This window comes from Catharus ustulatus, chromosome 2, assembly GCF_009819885.2.
Source record: "Catharus ustulatus isolate bCatUst1 chromosome 2, bCatUst1.pri.v2, whole genome shotgun sequence".
NCBI classification, from domain to species: domain Eukaryota; kingdom Metazoa; phylum Chordata; class Aves; order Passeriformes; family Turdidae; genus Catharus; species Catharus ustulatus.
The window spans coordinates 60,992,580-61,017,290 of NC_046222.1; the positions used below are offsets into that span (position 1 = coordinate 60,992,580).

General features: G+C 38.4%; 1 protein-coding gene across 8 annotated transcripts in view; it reads left to right on the plus strand.

Annotated features, from left to right (window-relative positions):
- ENOX1 (ecto-NOX disulfide-thiol exchanger 1) overlaps positions 1-24,711 on the plus strand; it is a 362,795-nt gene that overhangs the window by 298,692 nt on the left and 39,392 nt on the right. For all 8 annotated transcript variants that reach the window (XM_033051505.1, XM_033051506.1, XM_033051498.1 and 5 more), the window contains one exon: positions 20,875-21,059. In XM_033051505.1, the coding sequence (XP_032907396.1) occupies positions 20,875-21,059 (185 nt within the window). The remainder of the gene's footprint in view (positions 1-20,874; positions 21,060-24,711) is intronic.

The following is a 24,711-nucleotide window of genomic DNA, read 5'->3' on the forward strand; positions in this document are numbered from 1 at the left end:
AAACCAGTTCAAGTTAAGTTTTGGTCGGTATTCTCTAAGCTGTACCTTTCTTTGCAACAAAGACATAACAATCCGTAATCTCTATAAGAAATAGCTTTTTAACTCTGGGGCTTTTTTGGTTGCATACTGCCATTCTAAGGGTGCCTATTTCACAGTATGGTACTGCATTCTGCATGAATTAGACATTCATTAGTTGGCTGTCATGAGTCCAATAACAAGGGTGCATGTAATATGAATAAGAAAAACAGTTTTTTCAGCCTTCTGCAAATACTCTGCTATCCAGGGTGGACACCAAGAGGTGGCTCAGGAGCTGCCAGAGTTTCTAACTGGTAACATGATATGGATGTATGCTTTGCACTTTTTCTTGGCATTGGCTAATAATTCGTGAGTTGCTAACAAGCGTTTGCTTGTTTAGACACTCATGTAAAGAATTAAATTTTCAGGAGCTGAAGCCAAAGCAAGACTAGAAACTACCAGGCAGCGGTGAACTTTCAGAAAAATAAAGAAGGAAGGAATAATATGGAAATAATATGAGAGTCTCCACTAGGGGAATCCTGATCTAGTCCTTTTCATATAGGCACCATCGTAAGAAAGGAAAGAATTTCATCCATTCAATGATTTCAAGTCTTTGTATGCCAGTCAAAAGGTGTGAATTCAAACTTACAGAGAGAAGAACTGACTGTTTGGCTCCTTCTATGACAAGATACTGTGTGAGGCTGAAGGTCCCCAGAAGTAAAGACCAAAGGAAGGAGTGTCATACTAGCAAAGAAATTATTACTGTGACATCTCTCTTGAAGGGAGATTTAATACTTTTCCTGGAAGAAAAATGTAACAATAAAACCCATAAAGGGCAGCCCTAATTTTTGCTAGGCTAATTTTGTGGATTTGTATTTTCTAGATGCCATTAACAGAGTGTTTGAAGCTGAGACAGCAGGTCTCAGGACCTGCTAGAAATCAGCAATTTTTATGACTATCTAATCATTTTACATCGACTGTGTCAACTCTCATGGAGAAAAGTCATTACAACTAACCACAGGAAGGCAGAGCCAGAAATACATAAAGCCTGCATGCCAGAAGAGGAGCAGGAATGTCTTGAAGTGTAATACTTTCCAATTCAGCCAAGTTTAACATATGCATGCTTAGGGCAGAGCTGTGTTGGTCATTCATTTTGTAACACCACAGATAGGAAAGCATATTTGGTTTTCATACATGAAAAAAGACATTACTGTCAAAAGTTTTGATATCTGAGATTTTTACAGCGTTCTACCCCAAAGAATTTCAGGTTATTTGTATTGTTACAATGTGGGCACTTGAGCAAACCCAGTACTGTGTTGCATTCTAAATCAAAATTAGGCAATATGAATCCACCTGAGTGCGTGTCCATCATTGTTTGTTGTATCATTCATCATCCTCTTAAACTCAGTGGAGTTGATCCATCCTGCTGCATACATAGTCATCCGGTTCTCAGATTATAGCTTTCTTCTTTCAACACTACATTCTTAGTTAAAGCAAGTGCAGTTGGTTCTTCCGTCAATGACAATAGAGGGAACTTAGAATTAAACCAAAAGAGCTATTGGGTATAAAACATTGGTAAATTAAAATAAACTGAAAAAGGACTTTTTTTAGTATCACTCTTATGTATAGAAATGTGATTTGTCTTTCCTTCTTCTAGCATTTTTTAATTACTATTTCTGTTAGCTGCCTTCTCTTTTTTTTTCCCCTCTCTTTCTAATGATGTCATTTCAGAACCACCACTTTATCTCGCTCGAGTGACTATTTGTATTTATAGTAACCTCTGTTGTATGAAGAATGTCTTTTAGAGAGTCTTTTGTCACAAAGAAACCATCTTGCACAGTAAGAAAACATTGTCACTTCCTTTATTTTTAACCCCTTTTCTTAAAAAATTTGTTTAAGTACTTAACCTTGGGAAGAGCAAAATTTGAATAACATGAAAATATTGTGCCTCCTCAATTCAAGGACAGCACACACACATAAAGTTTTAAAAGTCTAAATCCAAAAGTAGCTGAAGCAATGAGACATGATGAATTGATTTGGATGGTTCCAGAGCTCTGAACTGTGTGTTCTGCCATTCCAACAATTTTCTTGAGGACATTATTTTTCAGCCTGCCCTTTTTGACAGTGTGAGCAAGACTGCTGGGAAGTTACAACCCCAAAGCTATTATAAGTTACAGAGATTCCCTCAGGCTTCAACACCTGTGTCAGGTCTTTTTTCAGTGGTTCACCTGGTTAAGTCACTGCTAGTACAAGAAGGCTTAATTAATTCAACAATTTAGAATGGGTTCTAAGACCTCATTCTGTTTCAGTAAAGCGTAGTTTTAGGAGTCTCCCAGCATAATTTCTTCTTTCCTGGAAGAAAACAAACTGAGTCCATCACATCTTCTCACATCTAGACAGTTAGAATGAAAACTTTCCTCTAGGATATCTGAAGATAAACCTATTAATCACCCTGAGAAAAAGAGGATGAATTCCAGCCCCAGCATTTGAAAACGTACTGCAATACATCTAAGTCCTGAGACTGTGAAGAAGTATTTCAGTACAGTAATTTCACAATTACAAGCCACACTGATTATAAGCCGCACTTCTGGCGTGTTGGCAACATTTCGTTTTTCCTCCATATATAAGCAGCACCGGATTATTAGCCGCACTTTCGTTCGCAGCGAGGATCCCAGTGCAACTTTCACAAAGTTGCCAATTAGTAACAGAATCACGGGATTGCAGGGTTTACTGGCAGGTGCTGACCTTGGAAACATTATTTCCAAGTGAAAAAAGATACAGACAATAGCTGCAGTGTTGAAAAAAGATACAGACAATAGCTGCGGCAGCGTACCCTGCAAGTTTTATTTACGAGCGGAAAAAGATACGAACAATAGTGTGGTCATTTTACAAGCATTTCCAATGGATCCGCATTGCCTTTAAACAACCACTCAGCCTCGCAGCCGGGCAACCGCTTGGGCAGGCGGAGAGCAGGGCAGCCACTCAGGCGAGCGGAGAGCTGGGCAGCCACTTGGGTGGGCGGAAAGCCGCTCAGCCGCTTGGGTGAGTGGAGAGCAGGGCAGCAACTCAGCCGCTTGAGTGGGCGGAGAGCATGGCAGAAACTCAGCCACACAAGACTGAAAACACCGAAAAAAATACAGAGAAATATCACGGGCTCAGATCAGCAGTGCCACCCTGTCGCGGGGGCCGCGTAGGCTCTGGCTTGGCTCGGGGCTGCTGCAGGCTCTCACTTCCGGGTTTGAGAATTTCTGAAAATCATTCATACATAAGCCACTCCAGAATTCAAGCTGCACTTCCGGGTACGGACTAAAACTTTAGTCAAAATGGTGCGGCTTATAATCGTGAAATTAGAATGCTTGTCCAGAGCTGCTGGACATGGGGTTTCAGAGTGTTGTGGTTTGACCTAGTTGGCGACTAAGTATGACTCAGCTGCTTGCTCACTCCCTCAGCCCACTGCAATGGGGAGGACAACCAGAAAAAAAAAGTAGTAAATTGTGGGTTGACATTAAAGAAAGCTTAATAATTGAACAAAATATAATGATGATGGTAATAATAATAATAATAATAATAGTACTAGTAGTACTAGTAGTACTAGTAGTAGTGATGATGAAAAGGAGATGGAAATAAAATCCAAAAGAAAGAAGTGGTGCACTATTTCTCAACACCCTCTGAGCAATGCCCACCTCATCCTCCAGCATTAATTTACCCCTCCTGGCCAACTCCTCCTAGTTTACATACTGAGCATACTCACATCTCTGAGGTATGGAATAATGGAATGATATGGAATAGATATGATATAGAATACCCCTCTGGCTAATTTGGGTCACCTGTCCCAGCCATGCTCCCTCTAGGCTTCTTGCACACCTCCTCACTAGCAGAACATGGGGAGCTGACAAGTCCTTGGTTTAGAGAAATCACATTTAGCAGCAACTAAAATATCAGTGTGTTATCAACAATATTCTCACACTAAATCCAAAACACAGCACTGTGCCAGCTGCTAGGAAAAAAATTAACTCTATCCCAGCTGCAAGCAGGACACAGAGGAATGTTACAGGTAGCTGACACCTTAGCACACAGTAACTTCTGAGGAAGAATAATCTGTTACTAAGAATAGTTTGCATTTTTCTTCAAGTCATGCTACATATTAAGTCATGCATGACATCAAATCATGATATATGTCAGAAACCAACCTTTTTTTGGGAAAATTTGGTCTTGTGACAATCGGAAGAGGTCCACAGGGACTTGTTGCAAAGTGTGTCCCTCCGTTCTAGACTTAAATCCTCTTCTTTCATCTACCAACTGTGTTTCTGCTAGCTATTAATGAACTTGATTTAGTGATATCAGTGACTCAGTGGCAGAGCTGGAATGAGAGCTGGCATCTCCAATCTGCTAAACCAGTCTTCCACTCCCTAGCTGACACTGCAGGCCTGGCCAACTGCCTCCTGCACACAGTCCTGCTAATCCAGGTGTTTTACAGGTCATTCCACCCAGGCTTAGTCAGTACCCTGTCAATACTCTGTTCTGCAAGTTGAATCTTCAAGGAGAAGGAAAGCTTCACTGCTTGTTTTTTATGTTGGAGATCATCTCAAACTGCTGCAAGGATAGCCTGAAGAACCCCCTAGGGTATCCAGTAAGTTGGTTCAACTGTCACATGTGCCTGGTTTATAGGAAATCCTCACAGTTTCACAGACTGAAAGTCATTTGCATTCCAGGGAAAGCTGGAAAAAGGCTGACCTGAGACTGAGTGAATCTCACTTGTGGAACCATCTTTTACGGGTTTTTTTCTCACCTGCAAAATTCAGCCTTTAAACAGTGATTTTTCTGCCATGTGGACTTTGTAGTTTGAAAGAGACAAGAGGATTGCTGAAGTAAAGCTGGAAGATTTCTAAGAAAAAAATAATAATGATGATTGGCAACTCAGTTAATGTATTTGAAAGTCAAGATGCAGCTGCTGGGGCATTAGCTCAAGGGAGAAAAAAGTGATTCAGTGCTGGAGTCTGGAGGATATACAAAATCTTCAGAATGATCAGGATTTATGGAGGCTTCCTCTCCCACCTGCTGGCACGGGGAGTAAGGAACCACATGTAAAAGCCTCAAAAGTGATTTCAAGAATTAGTAAAGATGTGCTTTGTAAAGAAGAGCTGAAGTTTGGTTTATGCCTACAAGGCACCTGTTATATTACTTTAAGGGAAGGTGGATTAATCTTTTGCTTTTACAGTACACAGCAGCAACATGCATTAATTCTAGTAACCTCAACTTCAGCAAGAGAATGGAGCTGGTGCTGAGGGAAGGAATGAAATGTACTGTGCTTGGAGAGGGGTACAGGAAAGATAGTTGTGTGATTAAGGTTTTTGGGATCCCAGAGCTCTAGGCCAAATCCCAGCTCGGCTACATATCCCTGCCTGGGCTAATAAATGAATTTGTATTATCTCAGGTGTCTAGAATCAAATGGAGACAATGGTTCTTCCTTTCATTCAGCCACTACCTGGTCTGTCTATATGGATAATAATTTCCTTGGTATAGGCCTCCCTCCAGCTCCACAGACTTGCAATAGGCTTTGGACCCCTGGAGCATTTCACCACTATTGTACTACCTCTGATGAAGTAGCTTAATGCCATCTCAGAGGCTGTGTGCAAATAATAAATTGCAAGTTGCAATTTATTTTTGGGTATTTATGTTTGTTTTATGCTTATTTATTTATTTTTTATTTAAGTTTGAACATGTAAGATTGGTGCTGCTTTGCAAGTTAGGGAGGACATCCTCCATGGAAGCATTTTCAAACATACCTAAAGTGCGTGCCAAACTTAAACACTGAAGTTGGATCTTTAATGCTGTTCTGTACTGACCTGGCCTGTTTGCAGCATCAGCTATGTCACTTACTGTAAGAGACAGGCTGAATAGTGGACAGTCCATCTCATAGAAGAGTGAAAGTCCTTGTGAAACTCAGTATTTGAAAATCCCACCCTGGTCCACACAGCATAAAACAGGCTTTGGGATATTGTTTACAGGTCTGTCTTGAAAGTTGCAAGCCTGGCAAGTCTTCAAGGAAAGCCTGAAACACCACCAAAGTGATCTGTGTCAAGCTTATTCATTTTTTCTCTGCAATTCAATCCTCTTTTTGCTGTCTCTAAGGCTTTTGTGAATGCAGTGATGCACATATAGAAGGGGAACTGTGGTTTATAGGTGGATTAAACTGGTAGGAAAGCTTTATATTGCTTGTTAAAACTTCGAATAGAAATCACCAAGCCTCAGCTGTGTGGAGCTGAGCTTTGGTTTTCCTTTGTTTCCAACTGAACAAGTGTCACAACAGATCTCGTGTCAGATCTACTTCTTCCTCCTGATCTCAAAGATCAGATAATTCTCCCTTCCTTTCTTGTAAGACTAACTTTCTGGATTTATGGGAGATTTTGTTTCAAACAAAAGTCTGATTTATTTTTCTATCATTACTCTCCATCCCACTGTTTTTTGGCATCAGATTTTATTGATATTCAAAAATCCATAATTTGTCTTATTGTCCTTTTAAATACTTATTGATAAACATAATGAAAAATAACAAAATGTATTTACTTTATAAATTAATGAGCTAGCATTGCCTTTTATTCCTTAAATAAAGTGGTACCATTTCAAAGCCATAAGCAGCTGGTATCCTAAACAGCCCTGCAGTGATAAACAAATAAACCCTGTCAACAAATGTCACCAACCTGGTTTTAGGAGTATTCTCAAAGAAAAGAGCATGTTTTAAATGGGATGCTCTGTCGCTGTAGTGTCACAGTCCCCTCTCTGGCCAGAGAAGACAGCTGAACAACCCTTTTGAGCACTGTGAGCAGAGTAACTTCCCTTCGAATGGAAACGCTCTGGGCACAGCAGACAATCAGCTTTGCTCCCTGGAACCATCAGGGGTGATCACTAGAAAGTAGCACAAGATGATTGCTTCCTCTGTGCTGGGAAAAGTCTGCTCTAGTGTCTTTCACAGCATGCCAGTTCAGAGCTGTTATCATCAGGCAGGCTCCGATTTTGTGCCATAAAATGTATTCCGTTTTTCCCACAGCTTTTAAAAAAATAGGCTGAAGTTCAGGATGCAGGTAGGCAAGGGCCTAATTTTATGACCCTGGTTTTAAGTCCATTTACCTCTAATAATGCTTTTTGTGCAGCTGAATTTAGCAAAAAAATCTTGATGAATCAGGGCCGATTTCAGTTCCCTGAGGAATAAAGACGGCCTTGTCCTGTCCCAGGTGCTGGGCCAATTCCTCTAGGTCTTGTACAACACACAGGCTGCAGGATAGAGGTCTCTGCTGGTCCTGTGGATGCAGCAGTGAAGGGGTTAATCTAACTTCCAAATTTTGGAGGAAACAGGCGCTTCAAAGGCATTTTCCTAATATGGGATGTAGGAGAATGTCCTGTTTACTACAGAACAAGTCTGTTGTGCTTTGATGCTTTTCCACTGCCAGCAATACTATTATCTAGATTACAATTTATCAAGTTTTCTGGGTATTTCATACTGATGAGGTTTTATGCAGGATCATTACATATGAGAATAGATTTAATCCTGTTTTTAGTAAGCTTTAAGGACACTGAGGGATTATTTATGTAATAAGATGCAAAGTTGCTATGGAAAACGCTATAGCAACCTAACATCTTCACAAAACCAAGCAGCCACTTGTGACAGTAGTCTAAATTTACATTTATTTTACTGTTATTTTATTGACATTCTTAGTGTCTCCTTTTGACAGCATGTTAAAATATGTTTTGCATTCATGGTAGAACAAAATTAACAGCATGTTGTTGGAATGAAGATGATGCTTATAATTCTTGGAGATAATCTTTAGCATATTTCATTTTGTGTAAATAGCATTAAAATAATAGCAAAAAGAAGCTCAGGTGCATCCCATCTATTTGTAATTGAGAAAACAATGTACATTGAAAGTAATATTTTACAAGTCAGTGAAAACTAAACTGCTCTTACTTGCTTCATATTGGAATGAAAATATTTTTAAGAAAAAAATTATTTTGTTATTAGAATTTATTTCAAATCCTATACCTTTTTTTATAACTTTCCCAATTCAGGATACAGGCTATAATTTTTCATTGGGTTTCATAAAACAAGGCATCATTTCTAACATGTAAACTTACAGTTTGATAGGGGATTGCCCTGTTTAAATGGGACTTTTCTAAAACATAGGATAAAAATATGTATTGCAGCTTAGGAGGTTAAATAAAAAGGGAAAGAATAAACAAACACAAAATGATGAAACAGTCTGAACTCTGTCCTCTGCTCATTGCAGTTAATAATGAAACTCACATTGAATTCAATGTGAGGAGAAGCAAGCTCTGTATATTGATTTTCTCCATCCCCCTCCATTAAGAGTCCTGAAGCGCGGCTGTAACATTGTTGAAGTGGGATGTTGGCAGCAAAATCAATAAAAGACAATATGAGAACATATGCTGTTTTCAGCTTCCTCACAATCTGATATAGCTTGTATTAGCATTCTTCTCCAAATTACATTTCATGCTTTCTATAAAGTGACCTTCCTTACAGCGTGCCCTCTCCAATATAAAACTTTGTGCTTTTCTTTCATATTTAGCCTTCAAGAGAATGAGCCCTATTTATAACAGTGAAGGTGGTTGATTCTGAACAGAGCACAAAGAACAGATTCTTTCAAGAGTGGCTTTAGCCTAAATGTTATTTCTGACCTCCAATGAAAGTTCATTTCTATTAGTGTTCAAACTGAGATCTAGGGGTTACATTTTCTTAATCATGCTGCCCTTGATGCCCTATTATTTTCAGAAGCTCTTCTCACCCTGGCACATTAGAGGAACTTGGAGATATTGCTTGAGGTGGAGATTTAGGTGTCTTCTTACCTGCCATTATTACCAAGAGCCATCAGTTATTGCCAACATGTCAGAGGAGATAAGGATCAGAAAGCAGAGTCTTTTCTGATGTCAGTACAAGCTTCTAAGCTCATAACTGAAAGTTTGGGGAGTGTTCTTTGGTCATGAGATATGCAAGGGTGGCTGAAGCTTCCAGAGCATTAAAAGCTTCCTTTTCAAAGCATGAATCTTCTACTTCTTTTTGTGTCCAGCTGACTGACAGTCTGTGGTGTGGTTTCATGCCAGGAGTTAAAAACACACCCAGCAGAGTTCCTGCTTGAAGCTGTGGGCTACAGAAGTCCCCAAACTGCTGCTCATTAGTGATGCTGTTTTACTTTGGTAAACGAATCTTAGATCCAGAGTAGTTTCATGATGTCCTGCTCTTGTTTTGGATAAAGGCCATTTCAAGAAAATAAGCTTCTTACTAATGACACATATCCATAGTATAGCATTTTTGTGGCAAGTATATTGTGGGATTTGATTCACATATTTGAAAGCCAAGAGGATTCAAAGCTGCTTGGAGCTGAGTGATCTTCTTTTAGTCTTGTTCTGGTTTAAATTCATGGCAGAGAGAAAACAAAGAACTGTCCTCTAGGATGTGAAATGACAGGCTGAAGAACTAGATATCACACCAATGTATTCCTGCTCTCCAGTAATTCCAGCATGTGACTCCTTGAAAGCCAGCATGCAAAAAGATGATTTGTTTTGTTGGTGGTGGTTTTTGGTTTTGTTTTGTTTAAATTGAAAATTTTTATTGGGTTTCTTGTTGTTTGCTTTGGAGGGAGCAGCATAGTTTGCAACCTCTTGTTTGTTTATCCAGCCCTCCAAATATTTGATGCATTGCAAGTTTTATTGGGTGCAAGAACTGTGCAAGCATGTCTTTACAGCACTTGGATCCAGTGATTGCTGGGCTGCTTCTACAACAGCCAAGTGCCCACCTCATATGTCAACCAGGTACCTCTCTGGAGGTACTTGGGTGATTGCTAGTTCCTAACACCGCTTCCTTCTCCACCTGCTTCTTTGTCATGTGTCAGATACAGACTATCCTCCTTCTTGAATGTGTCTGGAGACTAGTGAGCATTTTTAACAGTCAAAGAAGATCATGATAAAAAACAATAACTCTCCCTATGTTGTTCTGAGATAGTCATCAGTCTCATAATGTTTTGTTGAAAGATTTTTAGATGTCTGTGCTGTAAAACCTTGATCCTACAAGCTAGTCCCTGCTGGGTCAGAGTGTTTGCACCCATGTTCTGCTCAACACCAGCAGATAAAATGTCCTAAGTCATGGCTTACTCAGAAAATCTGGTACAAGGGCTATTTCACACTTATCTCTTCAAAGCTACACACTCTCTGCAAATTTCAATAAAATGTCTGTTTCTGAAAGGTCTGAATGTACCTAACTAAGCTCTGTAGAACCCTGTTACCTGCAAGTTTGTGACACATTTCATTTTTCAGAAGCTGAGAAAATACCTGCTAAACATGTTAAACTGTGAAAAAGAACAGAGGCCTCTATTTGCATATACTGAATATTCTGGAAGCAGAAGGAGGGGAGAAAAGGAGTTTTGGGCTTGCAGATACAGCTTCTCTGAACACCCTTGCATTCACATAAGGGATAAATAGCTCAAGAAATAGTCTCTGAATGTGAGGGTCAAAAATTACAAGCTTCATGTCATCATTTCCTTATGCCTTCTAAGGTAGAAAGGGGTAAAAGTGTTTTCTCATTTAAAATCCATTTTTATCTAAGGCAGAAGTAACTGAGCAAGTATTTCAGTATTATGCACAATTTTAAAAGAAAAATTAACTCAGCCCTCTGATCCACTACAAGGTCAGAGAGATATCTGGATAAATGCTCTCCTGCAATTTAAGGTGCAATGGAATGTTTTTCAAAAGTGGTTAATCCTCACATTTATGGAAAGCACTTTACATTTATGAACAAAATTTACCTATTATAAATCAGACCAATTCAAATCACCACAGTCATTTAAACTACTCAGATCAGCTCTTTCTTCCCTAATGAATGTGACAAATTGAGGGATTCACATGCTCACTGTCAAGTTTGTTTCGAAGTAGCAATGACTTTTTCTTCATAAATGCTACAGATTATTTTTTTCAAGTTCTTGCAGTGATGCTGAGCCTGAATGCAGTTCCTAGTTCAAATACCAACAGCAGTGGTGCAGCCATGTGTCTGTAAATGCCAGTAAATACTGTAAATACTAAGTCTGAGTAAAAATATGAGGCACATCGACTCCTAAGAGGTAACCAGCAGTGACCCACCTACGTGGAGGTTTACCAGTATACAATAATCCTTGATATCCTAAGTGATTTATGTCTCACATGTACATGCACACATACAATACCTTTGTGCAATATATATAAGATAATGTAACGTATATGAAACACTCAGCCTTCATCAACATCTCTTCTGGTATGCAGAGTTCACATGTCTGTACCCTCAGCTGCAAAGCACCAGTAGTACAAGCAGTGTTTTCCATTACTGGTGTGGGAGTCAGTCATCAATGCCACATGGTATCTCCCCAGTAACCAGTGCTTTTCTTATTTTCTTCTTTCCTTCATCCTCGAGACTAAAATCTCCTCTGCTAATTTTTAGTATTACATTAATACAGTAATTTTTAAAATATTGATTAGAGGAAAAAGCCATTTCTTTGATAGCATCTTTAAAGAACAGTATCTGTAAAAGTGTTGTAACAGTTCTTTTTCTCAATTAGGAAAGAAAGTAGAACCTCTAAAAGAGATTCATTATTTGATTGATCATATTTAACTGAGGCAGCAGTTATTGGTAAACATTAAGTTTCTAAAAATTCACTTCATCACAAATCAAATACACTAATAAGAGGTGGCTTTTTGTGAATTTTGAAAATATCCGAGAATTGCTACTATTTCTGATCAAAGTTTATACTCCTACATTTTACTGTGATGTTTTTCTTCCTAACCAACTCAACTAATCCAGCCAACAGAGATGTCTGTGCAGAACCACATCTTCTATTTCCTTGTCTCCCCTTATACCTATGCCAAGTCAGCTGATATCAGTGCACATCATGGCTGGTGGTAGAAGAAATGCAACCCAAAATGTAGAGGAAGAACAGGCCCCTTGCTTTAAAGAGGTGACCTGCAGAAACTGGTCTCGATGGGCCATATTAACTAGCAACTGTCAAAATATCATTTAGAAGCTATGCAAGGTTCCTGTTCTCCAAAGAGATGCTGTCAAGTAAAATAAACCTGAAATGTGTCAGGCTTTGATATAATTGTAACAACGTGGTCTCTTCCAAATTCCAAATATTCGTTTCAGTAATGTGATGTGACATCTTTGTAGGAAAAGTCCACAATGCTTAATGCTGCAATTTACCTGGGAAAGATTTGGGTAACAGGGGACTAGGGAATGTACTGCAAAATAAGTATGAGTGAGGGAAGAGAGAAACATCTGGCCATGTCAGGTAAGTGGGAATTACAAATGAGCAAATAGATGGACTCATCCATTTAGAACTGGAGATGAACTAAACAGAACCAGTGCATCTCTAAAACAGAGGAGGGTACAAAGAGAGGGGTAGGAAGATTGGTTTAAAGTGGAAAATTAGTCTTACATCTTTGCAGCCCTTTGGAGAAAGTCAGATCACTGTTCAAGTGGGTTTTCAGCAGCCACGAGATCCAGATCAATTATCCCAAACTGATCACTAGAGTCAATGATCACCTGTAAGACTGTAGCAAGTAATCTACATCTTTATTCCTTGGACTGGCTAAAACATCTAGATTAAGTTAGTGTTTTTAGTTAAAACTCAGTTTGTCAGAGCTTGATTAAAAAGGAAGAGCCAATACTAACTCACAGTCTAGAAAGTTTGGAGGCCATTTTTCCAGAAACTTAAACCAGAGGTTTTCAGTTAATGATCTCTCTAGGCCTTTAAACAAAATGTGAGATATCATGGGATTCATCATAACGCCACAGGAGTTGGCAGCTCTGCTCTCTGGGGCATTCTTAGTCCCCTTCAAAGCCACCATTTGCCTACTACTTCTTGTTATTAGCCCTAGTTGGACAATAATAGGCACTCCCTTTCCCTGCACCTTCTCTGGTATTTGCAAAGAGGTGTGCGTCATTACACAAGAAATAATAAGCCTTCATGAATTAGTTGTGAGCCACAGGTGTAGTAAACCCAGGAAGGAGCAGTGATATTGCAGGTGTCTGCTAAGCAGGGAAAAATTTCGTAAACTGAGAAAAATCTCTTGTCAGAGAAACAGTTTTGTTTCTCAAATGTGAAGAAGTCTGTCCTGAATGGGATGGATAAAATTGCAATTAATGGACTCATAGAACCATAGCATGGCTTGTGTTGGAAGGGGCCTTAAATATCATCTAGTTCCAACCTGGCCTTGTACACTGCCAGGAATGGGGCATCCACAGCTTCCCTGGGCAACCTGTGACAGTGCCTCAATACCCTTGCAGTAAGGAATTTCTTCCTAATATCTAATCTAGTCCTGCTCTCAGTTTGAAGCTAATCTTCCTTGTCCCCTCACTACATTCCCTTGTAAATAGTAAATAGTCATACTCCAGCTTTCTTAGATACTTATTTCTTTTTCTTTCTTTCTTTCTTTTTCTTTCTTTCTCTTTCTTTCTTTCTTTCTTTCTTTCTTTCTTTCTTTCTTTCTTTCTTTCTTTCCTTTCCTTTCCTTCCTTCCTTCCTTCCTTCCTTCCTTCCTTCCTTCCTTCCTTCCTTCCTTCCTTCCTTCCTTCCTTCCTTCCTTCCTTCCTTCCTTCCTTCCTTCCTTCCTTCCTTTATTTTTAGCATCTTTCCATTTGCTAATTGTTCACCACCAAGTGTTGTGTGAATAGGAAGCCTGAAAATAATTCTCATGATTATTCAATTTGAACATCTGGTATCATCATGAATGTAACTGGTACAATGAGCTTCTCTGCTTTGAAGATAGGCTGCATGGTAAGGAAAGGACTTTGAAGCAACTGCACCTGAATTAAACAGATTTCGCAAAAGAGTAAATTTCCCTCCCAATGTGCAGGGCCTAACTCCCACTAACATTAATGAGAGTAAACTCTTCTCATATAGGATAATTAGTGCCCTCAGAGTTTAAATTTGCAGGTACCAAGACATTCAAATGAAGTGTGCTTAGCATTTGAAAATAATGTGGAAATTTCTTCATTATTTAGTTGCATTATGTCTGAAGGGGGAAAGAAAAAAACTGTTCGTAGTTAGGTTAGCTTGTAATTACTCCAAATTATTTATTTTTGAACCATGAAAATTCTCTTTCTAGAGTTTATTCATGATACTTAGCTAGCTGTTTTCAAGTTGTAAGCAAAGTGTGTTTAAAAAAAAAAAGCCTCAAATGACATCATCTGTTTTTGCAGGAGTGAGGGAGAACTATGGAACAGGTATTTGTTAAAGAATGCATTATAGAAAGAAGATTGCTTTTAACTGCTAATATGAGATGTATTTCTATGCACTTTTCGTTGGCATCATGATGCCTTGAGAGGCTATCTAGAAGAGAGGCTATACAGTGTTAAAGTAGGTATTTATAAAAAAGGCCTTCAAAGGATACCCCTTGGGCAGTACAAGAGCCTGATAAAGGCCACACCCAAAATGGATGCAAGATGGTCACACTTTTTCACACTTTTATAAGTTTTGGTCCATTTACATATTGGAATTAATTGTCCAATTACAGCTTCAGGTTATGAAGTCTCATCCTCTCAGATTGCTCTCCTCAATTCGCTGTTGTTTATACTTTTTGGGCTGAAGCTACAATGGTGTCCTTGGTTCGCAGGCTGGGAAAGGATTGTTTTGTCTAACTAAACTGTGAGGAGAACTTGCTAACACTTTATATGAAGTTCAGAGTTACATACTAATGCAGCATAGAATCTGGAAAATATGGAAGCTAAAAATTAAGGCATCACTATGCTGGTGATCAGGTATTTGCTAAGTGTCCGTAAAGAAAAGCGAGTGTCCTCTGGGAACTCAAGACAATGGATCAAAACCACTTTAGATATTGGATGCCTCAGGATCCTGATATTGTGAAGTGGGCTCAAGAAGATGCCTCAAAGTGACCAAGGTGTGCTGGTCAAATCTTCCTCTTTCAGAAAGGTTCATGTGGAATACAGAGAGAAGGGTCAGCTGTGACACTTGGTGCTGGAGATGTTGGTTATCACCTGCCAAGTCATTCCATGTGTCCCTTCACCTTAGAGACCATAAAGTTTGCCATCTGCAGTGAGAGCTGTGCCTTCCTTCTCACCGTCTTGCACAACTCCTCCAAGCCTGACTTTCCCACACATCCCAAAGTGTGGGGCTACTGACTGACACACGCACAGTCCCACTGAGTGATCGTAACGGGACCCTCAGACTCTAGCACAGAATTAAATTTTCAGGGGGTTGGAGCACTAAGCACAGCCTTAGAGGGTAAAAATGAATGACAGTCCAGTGGTCCTAGCTAGTTATAATCATAGAATTACAGAATGGTTTAGACTGGAAAGGACCTAAAGGATCCTGTAGTTACAATTTCCCTGCCATGAGCAGAGATGCCACCCACTATATCTCCTAAGACCATGCAAACTATACTTCTGCAAAGAATATCTTCCTTACTAATGACAAATGCCATTATTATATAACTTACCATGTTTTCTACAGCATCAAAACACAGTTTGTGCTCTTCCAGATCCTCCAGAAACATTTTTCCTCGTTAATTTTCCCCTGCTTGTACTGCTTCACAGTTCACCTATTTGAAAAACAAGCAGGCTAGCTAGAGGCCAGGGATAACTTTTATTGTTTGTATTTATAGTTGTGAACTTTATGTCCTTATTTTTCTCCACTCACATTTGTTTAGTCCCTCAAGCTGAAAACTCTTTGAAGGAGCTGTTTCTTGCAAGACGGCTTTTTTGACATTGAAAATGCTCTGCAATGGGAGTGATGAAACAAATTACCTTAATATCCATTATTATGACATGTTTTGATGTTTCTGTTTTTGCTGTTATCAAAAGGAGCATTATATCATTTAAACCCTCATTTTCAAGTCAGGAAATCAGGATAATGGCATTAGAACTCAAATGGCAGAAAGGTTTGGGAGTAGGTTCTTTCTCTGTTTTCATCTGCCTCACTATATCAATGCATCAGTTTAAAAACCCTGGAAAATTCTGCTGATTAGACCAAAAGTCTGGACAAACGTCACAGAAGTTCTCAGCTTTATGATCTATTTCTGTACAAATATAGAAGAATCTATAGAAATTATAAACAATAGAGGAAATTCTGCTAGGAAGACATACAGAAGATTTTTAGTTTAAATTTACAGGCAGGTTTTCTGTTCTTGATTTTAGTGTTTGTCATTTGGTTTTTTAGATACTATGTTCAGATTTCTTCAGGCTCTTGAGGTAAACTGCTTGTGCTTTTCAACTCAGTGTGTCCCCAGTATGCAAATTAGTAGACTGTCATTAACATTAACGTTATTAGGGCATCATCTAATGAGAAATCCACTGTGCAGGTGTGCATTAGTAGAAATGGTAGAAAATTTTGAATTCTCTCTAATGTGCTCAATAAATAAATGCATTCAGAGATGCGGGGTGTTAGCTTTATTTCCTGGCCACTATGACACAATGTGGGTCATAAAAGACTAAAATTACTCCCTATCACCTATGAAGACTTACTCTGCTTTGGCTCCTGTGCATGTTAATATGTATTAGGTTAAATGCAGTCACTGAGCACCAGCTGAGAGGGAAAAGTACAGATCAGTGCTAGTCAGAAAGAACACATTCTCCTAACTATCCAAGGCAGATGCCCTAGAAGAATAAAGTTAGTTGCTTGTTTCTTCTGAGACATCCATCAATAAGTCCTTAGATTTCAGTGGATTTCTAATCAGCCAGTCATTTCTTACATTAAAGAGGGTGTCTTTTTGATTTGGATCTAGTCTGGATCCACTAAATGGAGTCTATCTTGCTGCTGGAGGCTGTTGCCAAATTGAATATAACACTTCAGCACAAAGAAATCGCACTAACCACTTGGAAGTCTTTGAAATATCAGTGCAAAGGTTTCCCCACGTATATATGTCTAATCTTCCTTCAGTTGCTTCTCTGAGGCTGGCAGGTATCATTTTGCATCCCTCAGTGAAAATGCTGTAAAGAGAATATTGAGCTGTTTTCCAGCTGTGTTTGTTTAGGTAGGAATATTTTCTTCTACTTGCAGCACAGGCAGCTATTTGGGATTGTTGTCAGTTTTCTTTTGATATAGATTCCTTGTATATAGTTCTTCTGTAAATGTTTTCAGCATTCATTGTCTTCTAATCTGAAGGTGTTTTTAGTCTGCCTCAGAGAGGGATTTTGCAGATGAATGTCTGAACTACCAAATGTAAAATTGCTTGAGATGAGATGAACAAAATTTTTTTTCCAACTTAAAATACATTCAGCATCTTTGTCAATGAACTCTTAACAAAAATTTATGCAAAATTTTTTAAAATTTACTTTTTAAAATGCAGGTTCTCTTCCCAAAGAATTCTCTTCTATTTTTAATTTCATATTCAATGAAGTGCCTTTCTCTATATCCTATATAATAAATCACATATCATTATATATAATTGTCATAAATGAAATATAATTTAAAATAAATTATAGAATGTTTTTATATAATAGATATTTTGCTTGGAATCAAGAGACATTGATATGAACTGAGAGTTATTTTAATCTTGGTGTACTAAAACATAAATCTTAAAATTATAGTTATGTTGGGTCAGCAGAAAGAATGTGTCTGATTTTATTTAAAACAGTTACCCAATTTTAAATGAGCTGGACACCCTGAGGTCTGTCAGATGTCTTCCTTTTGTCTTATTCTCCTTTTCTGTTAACCATTCTGTCCACACATTAGGAACCAACTATTTGTAGATTTAAATTAAACAGCAAAGTATATAACGTAGTTAATGTCATACATCTAGTTAGTGTCATATCACTTATGCACTCTTATCTGTAATTAATTAATTTAAAAGCTTGTGGTCATTTAATACTCTGTTACACTGTTACTGTATGTGTTGCATCTTCCTTATTTAAGAACATGTTTCTGCCTTGGACCCTGCTGCAATTTGCTGTGCTCTGAGCAGTTAGGATGATCAACCAAGTGTATAGTAATGTTTGAAAGGCACTGTACACCTGAGGGAATCCTGCCTATCAGAAATGTATCTCTCCTGTATTCTTATGTTCTCACTTTAGGTGGTTTGGGATGTTTTCATTTTCTTTTAAAATAGATTGCAACATCTTCCAGACACAGCCTTTGTCTTCTGCTATGCAGAAAAGAACGGGACACCAACCTTGGATGGAACTTCTTGGTAGCACTGCAATGTAATTATTGTTATACTGGGTTTAATGTTATATATTATATGTAATTTTTTAAGTAACGAAATAATAACATTCAGAGGTGTATTTCTGTTTTTGAACAATAGAAACCTGCACTGCATACCTGCAGGGTAAATAGACAGTTACCTTCATTGTTCCTATGTAGTGTGACTTGTTCCATTTGGAACAATTATTTTTTCTCTAAACTCTAAAGGTTCATCACATGCAGGTTACTAGCTTTTGTGAGATGTTGTGTTCCTTTTCATTTCTCCTATTTTGCTGACCTGCAGCAGACATCTCTTGCTGTCTGTAGCCCCACTTAACAACCTGAACTCACCTAGGAGTACGGAAAGGAGAAGTTCTCCAATTAGGCTGTAGTGAGCCACAGAAAATAGTCCAGCAGCTTTTGCAGATAAGGCAGTCTGAACCACAGCTGGATCTGGGTCAGAACCCACATTTCAGTGGGGAAATACACAGGCCTCACACCCCCACTTGCACAGCAGCTCTCAGAAGTTTTTTGAGAGCTGGAATAGGTGATGAGCAGCAGGTGAACTACTGCTCCCGTGCTGCTGTAGGAACTTGAGTACATCCCTGATGGTGTCCACTCCTGTTCTCAGGAAGCTGAAGGGTAGGCAGTTTCTGGCTATTAAAAACCCCCCAAAAGGTGTAAATTTTGTGGGAGTCTAATTGGTAGAAGAAAGAGAGTACAAATAACAGGGAAACTTTTCACCATGAGCTGTAGTGACAAGAAAAGAGGAAACAGCTATAAACTGAAAGAGGGCAGGTTTAGATTAGACAAAAAAAAGAAATATTTTAGGATGATGGTGGTGAGACAATTGCACAAGTAGTACTAAATCATCTTTAGAGGTCCTTTCCAACACAAACTATTTAATTTTGACTTGAGATTTTTTTGGACTGATGTTTCTGTTTGCTTGACCTATTATTATTTTTTTTTTAATCCTTTCTTTTATTATAGCTTGTTGACTCTTACAAAATAAAAAACAAAACTAAAAAAGTACTTCATCCTTTTATTTGCCCATTGGACTCATCAGTGCAATTTCTTGAGGGTAAATTTTGTCATGGAAGGATGATTACATGCTTTTCGGAACAATTTAATTTGATGTAACAATACTGTAACTCTTGCTAAATCTTGCAGAGAGTAAAATATTCAAATTAAGCACAGTAACCAATCTGTGTCTGTATTGCATAGTAGCTGACTGTACTTTATTTTGAATAATGCGTTATACTACTTTAAAACTAGTAAAAATTATCTGAGATGAAGGTAGATTTGTCCTACCAAAGATAAAACATTTTTATTGCTAATGAAATATTGTGACATTCTATCTAATTGCTGGTATAATTTCACAAATGTGCTGAATCATGTTATCATGGGGAACAGGGGACTCTTTATCTGCAGAAGGTCTAGTCAAGAGGTGCCTAGTATTAAATGGAGTTAATATGCAATTTCATATAATTTGGAGTTTAACCATACTGCTGTTGTAGGTGGGCAAAAAAGAATTCTGTGATACCAAGCCTGAAATCATTTAATCAGGAATGTAAATCAGTTATGTGGTTCAGTTACCAAATGTTGATGGAACCGGCTGTAGTAGATTGTTGTTTTTTAATTACAGCTGCTCTGTAATGTTGTTGTGTCACCAGGTTCCAAGAAAGAAAATAGCATGTCATGGCAGTTTGCTATGCTAAATGACCACTGCTACTGCCAAATATAAATACTACCAGGAGAGGGTTCTTCTATAGGGTGATAGCCACATCCCTAATTAATGAATGCCACCTTTCCCTATATGTATTTATGTTCAGATAATTTATTTAAATAATGGTCCTACTACATGCTTTATAGCCTTCTGCCTTTTGCTACACAAATTTTAGCTTATATTGCAGACTGTGCAAGTCATTTGGCAAATGTAATTTCCATCCCTGCATACTAATCGATTTCTTCACAAACACCTGCTATCAGTTATGATAATAAAAATGCCATTCTGAATTGAAAAGGGGCCAAATGGAGCTTCGTAAGGAAATTACTTAAGTGTCTTTCAATGCCTTTAATGTAGTAATGTTCTTGTAGTGCCAACACTTTTTTCAGCATTTGCATTTTATATAATTTTTTTCTATTACATCATTTTTCTGTCTAAATGGTTCCTCATAACTGTTGCTGTGAAGTAGTTCATAGCAAGGCTGGTGAGAAATTTCTGTGTTTCCTCTCTCATGGGACTAAATTCAGCAACTTTACATTGGGAAAATTCTTTAGCACAGACCTGATTGGAACATCTGGCCACTGTGCAAGTATAAATACTAAATGGCTGTATCAGATTCCTATAACATCACTGGGAAAACATTGTAAAGTTGGTGAGTGCCTTGCCCTTGGACTGCATGCCAGTTTCTTCCTAAAATATAAGCCTAAATTTAGCAGCCAGATTGCAAGTAGCATTTGAATTACCCAGGGTCACTTTATGGCTTCTTCCATCCCAGGAAATAACCTCCCAGCAGCAATCCTTGCCAGAACCTAATCATTTTCAGCTCTGCTGGGTCTTGTCTCAGCTTCGAAATGTCTCTCTGGTGTTCAGCTGTATTGTCATCTCTCCAGACAATGTCCTCTTTATTATTTGAAAATAAATAATCCATTTCACTGATCTTTTCACATTTTCACTTTTTCTTAGCTCTAGCTGCCCAAGCATATGCACTAAAGGAAGAGAACGACAGTCTTCGATGGCAGCTGGATGCTTATAGGAATGAAGTGGAGCTCCTGAAGCAGGAGAAAGGACAGCTCTTTCGAACAGAAGAAAGCCTTACAAAGGACCAGCAGCTGCAGTTCCTACAGCAGACAATGCAAGGCATGCAGCAGGTATTGCTAAGGAAGAAAAGAACAGGTCTTCTGTTTTAGGAAAGTGGTGCCATGGGGCTCTGCTGTACTCAAGACTATTCATTTAAGTCCTGATTTCTTTTCAGCAAATCACTGGGAATTTGGATGGGGGGAAAGGGAGGAGACTTTGGGGATATATTTAGCCACAGTCATTACAGGAATTCATAAACTGTAAGCCCATTGATCATTCACGAGAACTCCTTATTGCATTTGCTAGTTATGAGCAAATTGCTCTGTTCCTCTTCTCACTTAATCCAACTGGCCCTGGTACTGCACAAAATTTTTTTTTAAATTGTCTAATGTATCACAGTCAATGTTCTGTGGTGTCTTCATTTGCATTCATCTGCATCTTTTTTTCTGCTATTGTTTGAGAATGACTGAGAAATCAGCATGTCCTGCTACCCTCTTTACTTGCAAATCATTAGCAGCATCAGTGCTATTTCCTGAGCTGTTATCATTTATGCTGACCCATGGATGTAACCTTTTCATTCAGATAGTTTTTAAGTGGTTTAGTGCAGCAAAAAAGCTTTTTCTCTGATACCAGTCAACGAGAAACTGCACTGTGTCCCTGCAGGGTCAAGGGGTGTCAGTTTATCATAATTATTACCCCTTATTTGTAAGTGTGCTCCTGACACTGTGCTGGGTGGGTCTTAGCAAGCACATCCAGACTGCTCCCCCTGTGTTGCCTGACATGTCCACTGACACACGAGCAGCCCTCATCCAGTGTGCATGTGTGCAGCATCTTCCCTGCCCAGGCACTTGCACAGCTGGCACACGACAGAACAAAAGGGCAGTGGCTCGCCACAGTGCTGGGTTGTGCTCCCAGCTGGAGTGGGGCTTCTCCACTGCACTGCAGAGGATAATTTTCTTACCTCACCTATAGCATGGCATACACTCCTCTGTCACTTCTGGTTGCTAGATTCCAGAAGGAAACAAGTTGTACCCACTTCCAGACTGTACTAAGCTGCTTTTGTATGGTAAAACCCAGGAGATGCTCATTTACATATGAGCTGCCTTGTTGGGTTAGGAGTTGCATGGCTGTCCTAGTGCCCATCAAATCCAGCATGTCTGGAAATCCCAGCTAACACCCAATAACAGAGCACAAGTGAGCCCTACACACACATTGATATCAACACAAGCCCCTTTAAGCCTGCAGTTTTATGAAGTCAGGGTGATTTATTGTATGGTGGAAGAATTCTGACCAAAGGATTTTTAAAATTGAAAACAAGTAATTGATAATTCAGGAATAAAATCTTTCCCAGACTTCAGAATTAAGTCATTACTCAGAAATACTTGAGGTTTCTGTATACTATAGATAAGCTTGAGGTCTGTTCATGATCGTATCCTTATATAAATGGATATTTAAATATCAGTGGTTTTAATAATTTTAACACCATATGTAAAGATTGCGCTATATTTCATCCTGGTGCTAATTTTCCATTAAAATTAGTTAAAAGTAGGCATAAAATGCTACAAAAAAAAATTCTGGAGCCCTAGCACCCATTTGGCATTATTATAAGTTTCTGTCTGGGGTCTGGATGAAGTATAATCAAGTCTGTCGAATATAAATAGATTTTTATTGAACTTCAAGCAAATGTTAATAATGCAAATCAATAACACAGAGTGACTGACTTATCTCTCTGTTCAGCTGGCCATGGACACTGTAGTCCCTGCTCCTCTGAGAGTTTCTGTGTTCGTGACAGTTTTGCTGTGAGGTTCTCCATTTTTCTAGTTTGCCATCTCAGGGTCAGACCTACTTGCTCCCAATGGGATATAATTAGAGATGGCCCAAGGAGCTGGAGAAGACACTGCAGATAATCCAGTCTGACAATATGCTGAGGAGAGAAGCAACACAGAAGCATGGAAGGTGAAGTTCAGAATATTTGGTGGGAAATTATCAGTCAGTTAAGCAGCTGGATGATAGTTTTGGATTTCAGTAATTAGCCACAGTCATGACATCCCATAACCTTTGTGATTTTCATGCAGTTAATGCATGAATATGTAGAAATAAACCTTTGATTTAGGTAGACTCAGTTTTATCTCAGCTTGGTTTTGTAAATGTTGAGAGATGACAACCTTAGCTGAAATCCGTCAGTGTAGCAGGTGCTCGGCATCTATGGAAATCAGTCTCACTATGAAATATTAAGTATATATCCAGGACTTGAGTATAAATAATTTAACAAGAAGACCTGTATTCCCTTTTATCCTTTTGTATATATTAAAATTAATTTCAGACAAGGTAAACTGAATGCCACTGAATTCGTGAACCCCTCATATACATCAGCATTACAAAACATACTTCTTTTCTCCTCATTCTCCCCCACTTTTTCATACACTTCTTCTTCTAACTGAAAACTAGAGAGCAAGTGATTTGAGCTTCATTCTGAAAAGCAAATCAATCTGAGAAAAATTGAATTTTCAGAATCAAGACATTTTTTGTAAACATATTTGGTGCCAAACAACAGCAAAAAAACACACCACCAATGTATTTTTAATGTACTTCTACCATCTGGATATTTTTCAGGATTCTTCCCTGTGTTTGTAGGACTGATGAAATGAATGTTGATTTTCTCTTCCATCACTCTAAACTAGCATCAGGAAAATCACACAGATGTTTTCTTATAAAGTGTGCCTTATGGCAGTAGTAGCAACCTCCTTATTTGCTGTGTCTAAAAAAAGAAAATCCTTTGGACTAATGACATTGAACTTATGGGGGTTTTAGTCAACTTCCTCCATAAAACTGTGTCACAGTTTAATTTCATACCCACTGTGAGATCTCAAACAAATGGAAATAATGTCTTGTATCCATGGTAACAAATGAGATACACTTTACCTGATTTTGAGATGGAAATTGAATTAACTTGTCACTGCTGCATAGGTGGTATTGCCTTCAATTTATTTCTATATGAGAACACCCATACCAAGAAGATCTCTTTTTGAATGGCTCTTTTTCTAGCAATGTTTGGTATGCTCTAAAAAAGTCTGTGATCACAAGAAAGGATGTTTTAGTTGTAACTATTTTTGCAACACTTCACAGCACAGCTGTAAGAATTTTTTTAATCTTGCCTCTCTGTCTGAAATGTTTCACAAGATACTTGACTATAGGTAATGCAGAAAATATCACCTAGTAGTGTTGCTTATTTCTTGAAATTATAAAGCTCAATTTTCAGTGGGCATATAATTTCTCCAAATTTTAACCATTTAGTTTAGCATTTTGGCATAGCAAGCAGAATTCTTTTGAAAAAAAATCCTCAAAAAAATCAGCCATTCCAAGTATAAAGCATGAAAAATATACATTTATTGTATATTGTCCATCAAATATAATTCTTGAAGAAATGTGCTTGCCACCATTATGCTTTGAAACAAAGGCTTAGAATTCTACAGCAAGTCCCTATTGAATTAATGATGTGTTCCTGATCCTTTATACAATCTGTCTGAAGCTGCTAGTGTTAGCAGGCCTTTGAAAAAATGTCAGTTTGCCACAAAGGAGATGACACTCGTTAGCATGTGTTCAAGTAAATTTTAGATTTTTACTGGTCATCCAGGATTCTTCATGAGCCACTTCCACAGCACAGCTATCAGTGCAATGTTTTAAGCCTCAAGGTAGTCCTGAGTCTACAGAGCACACCTCCTT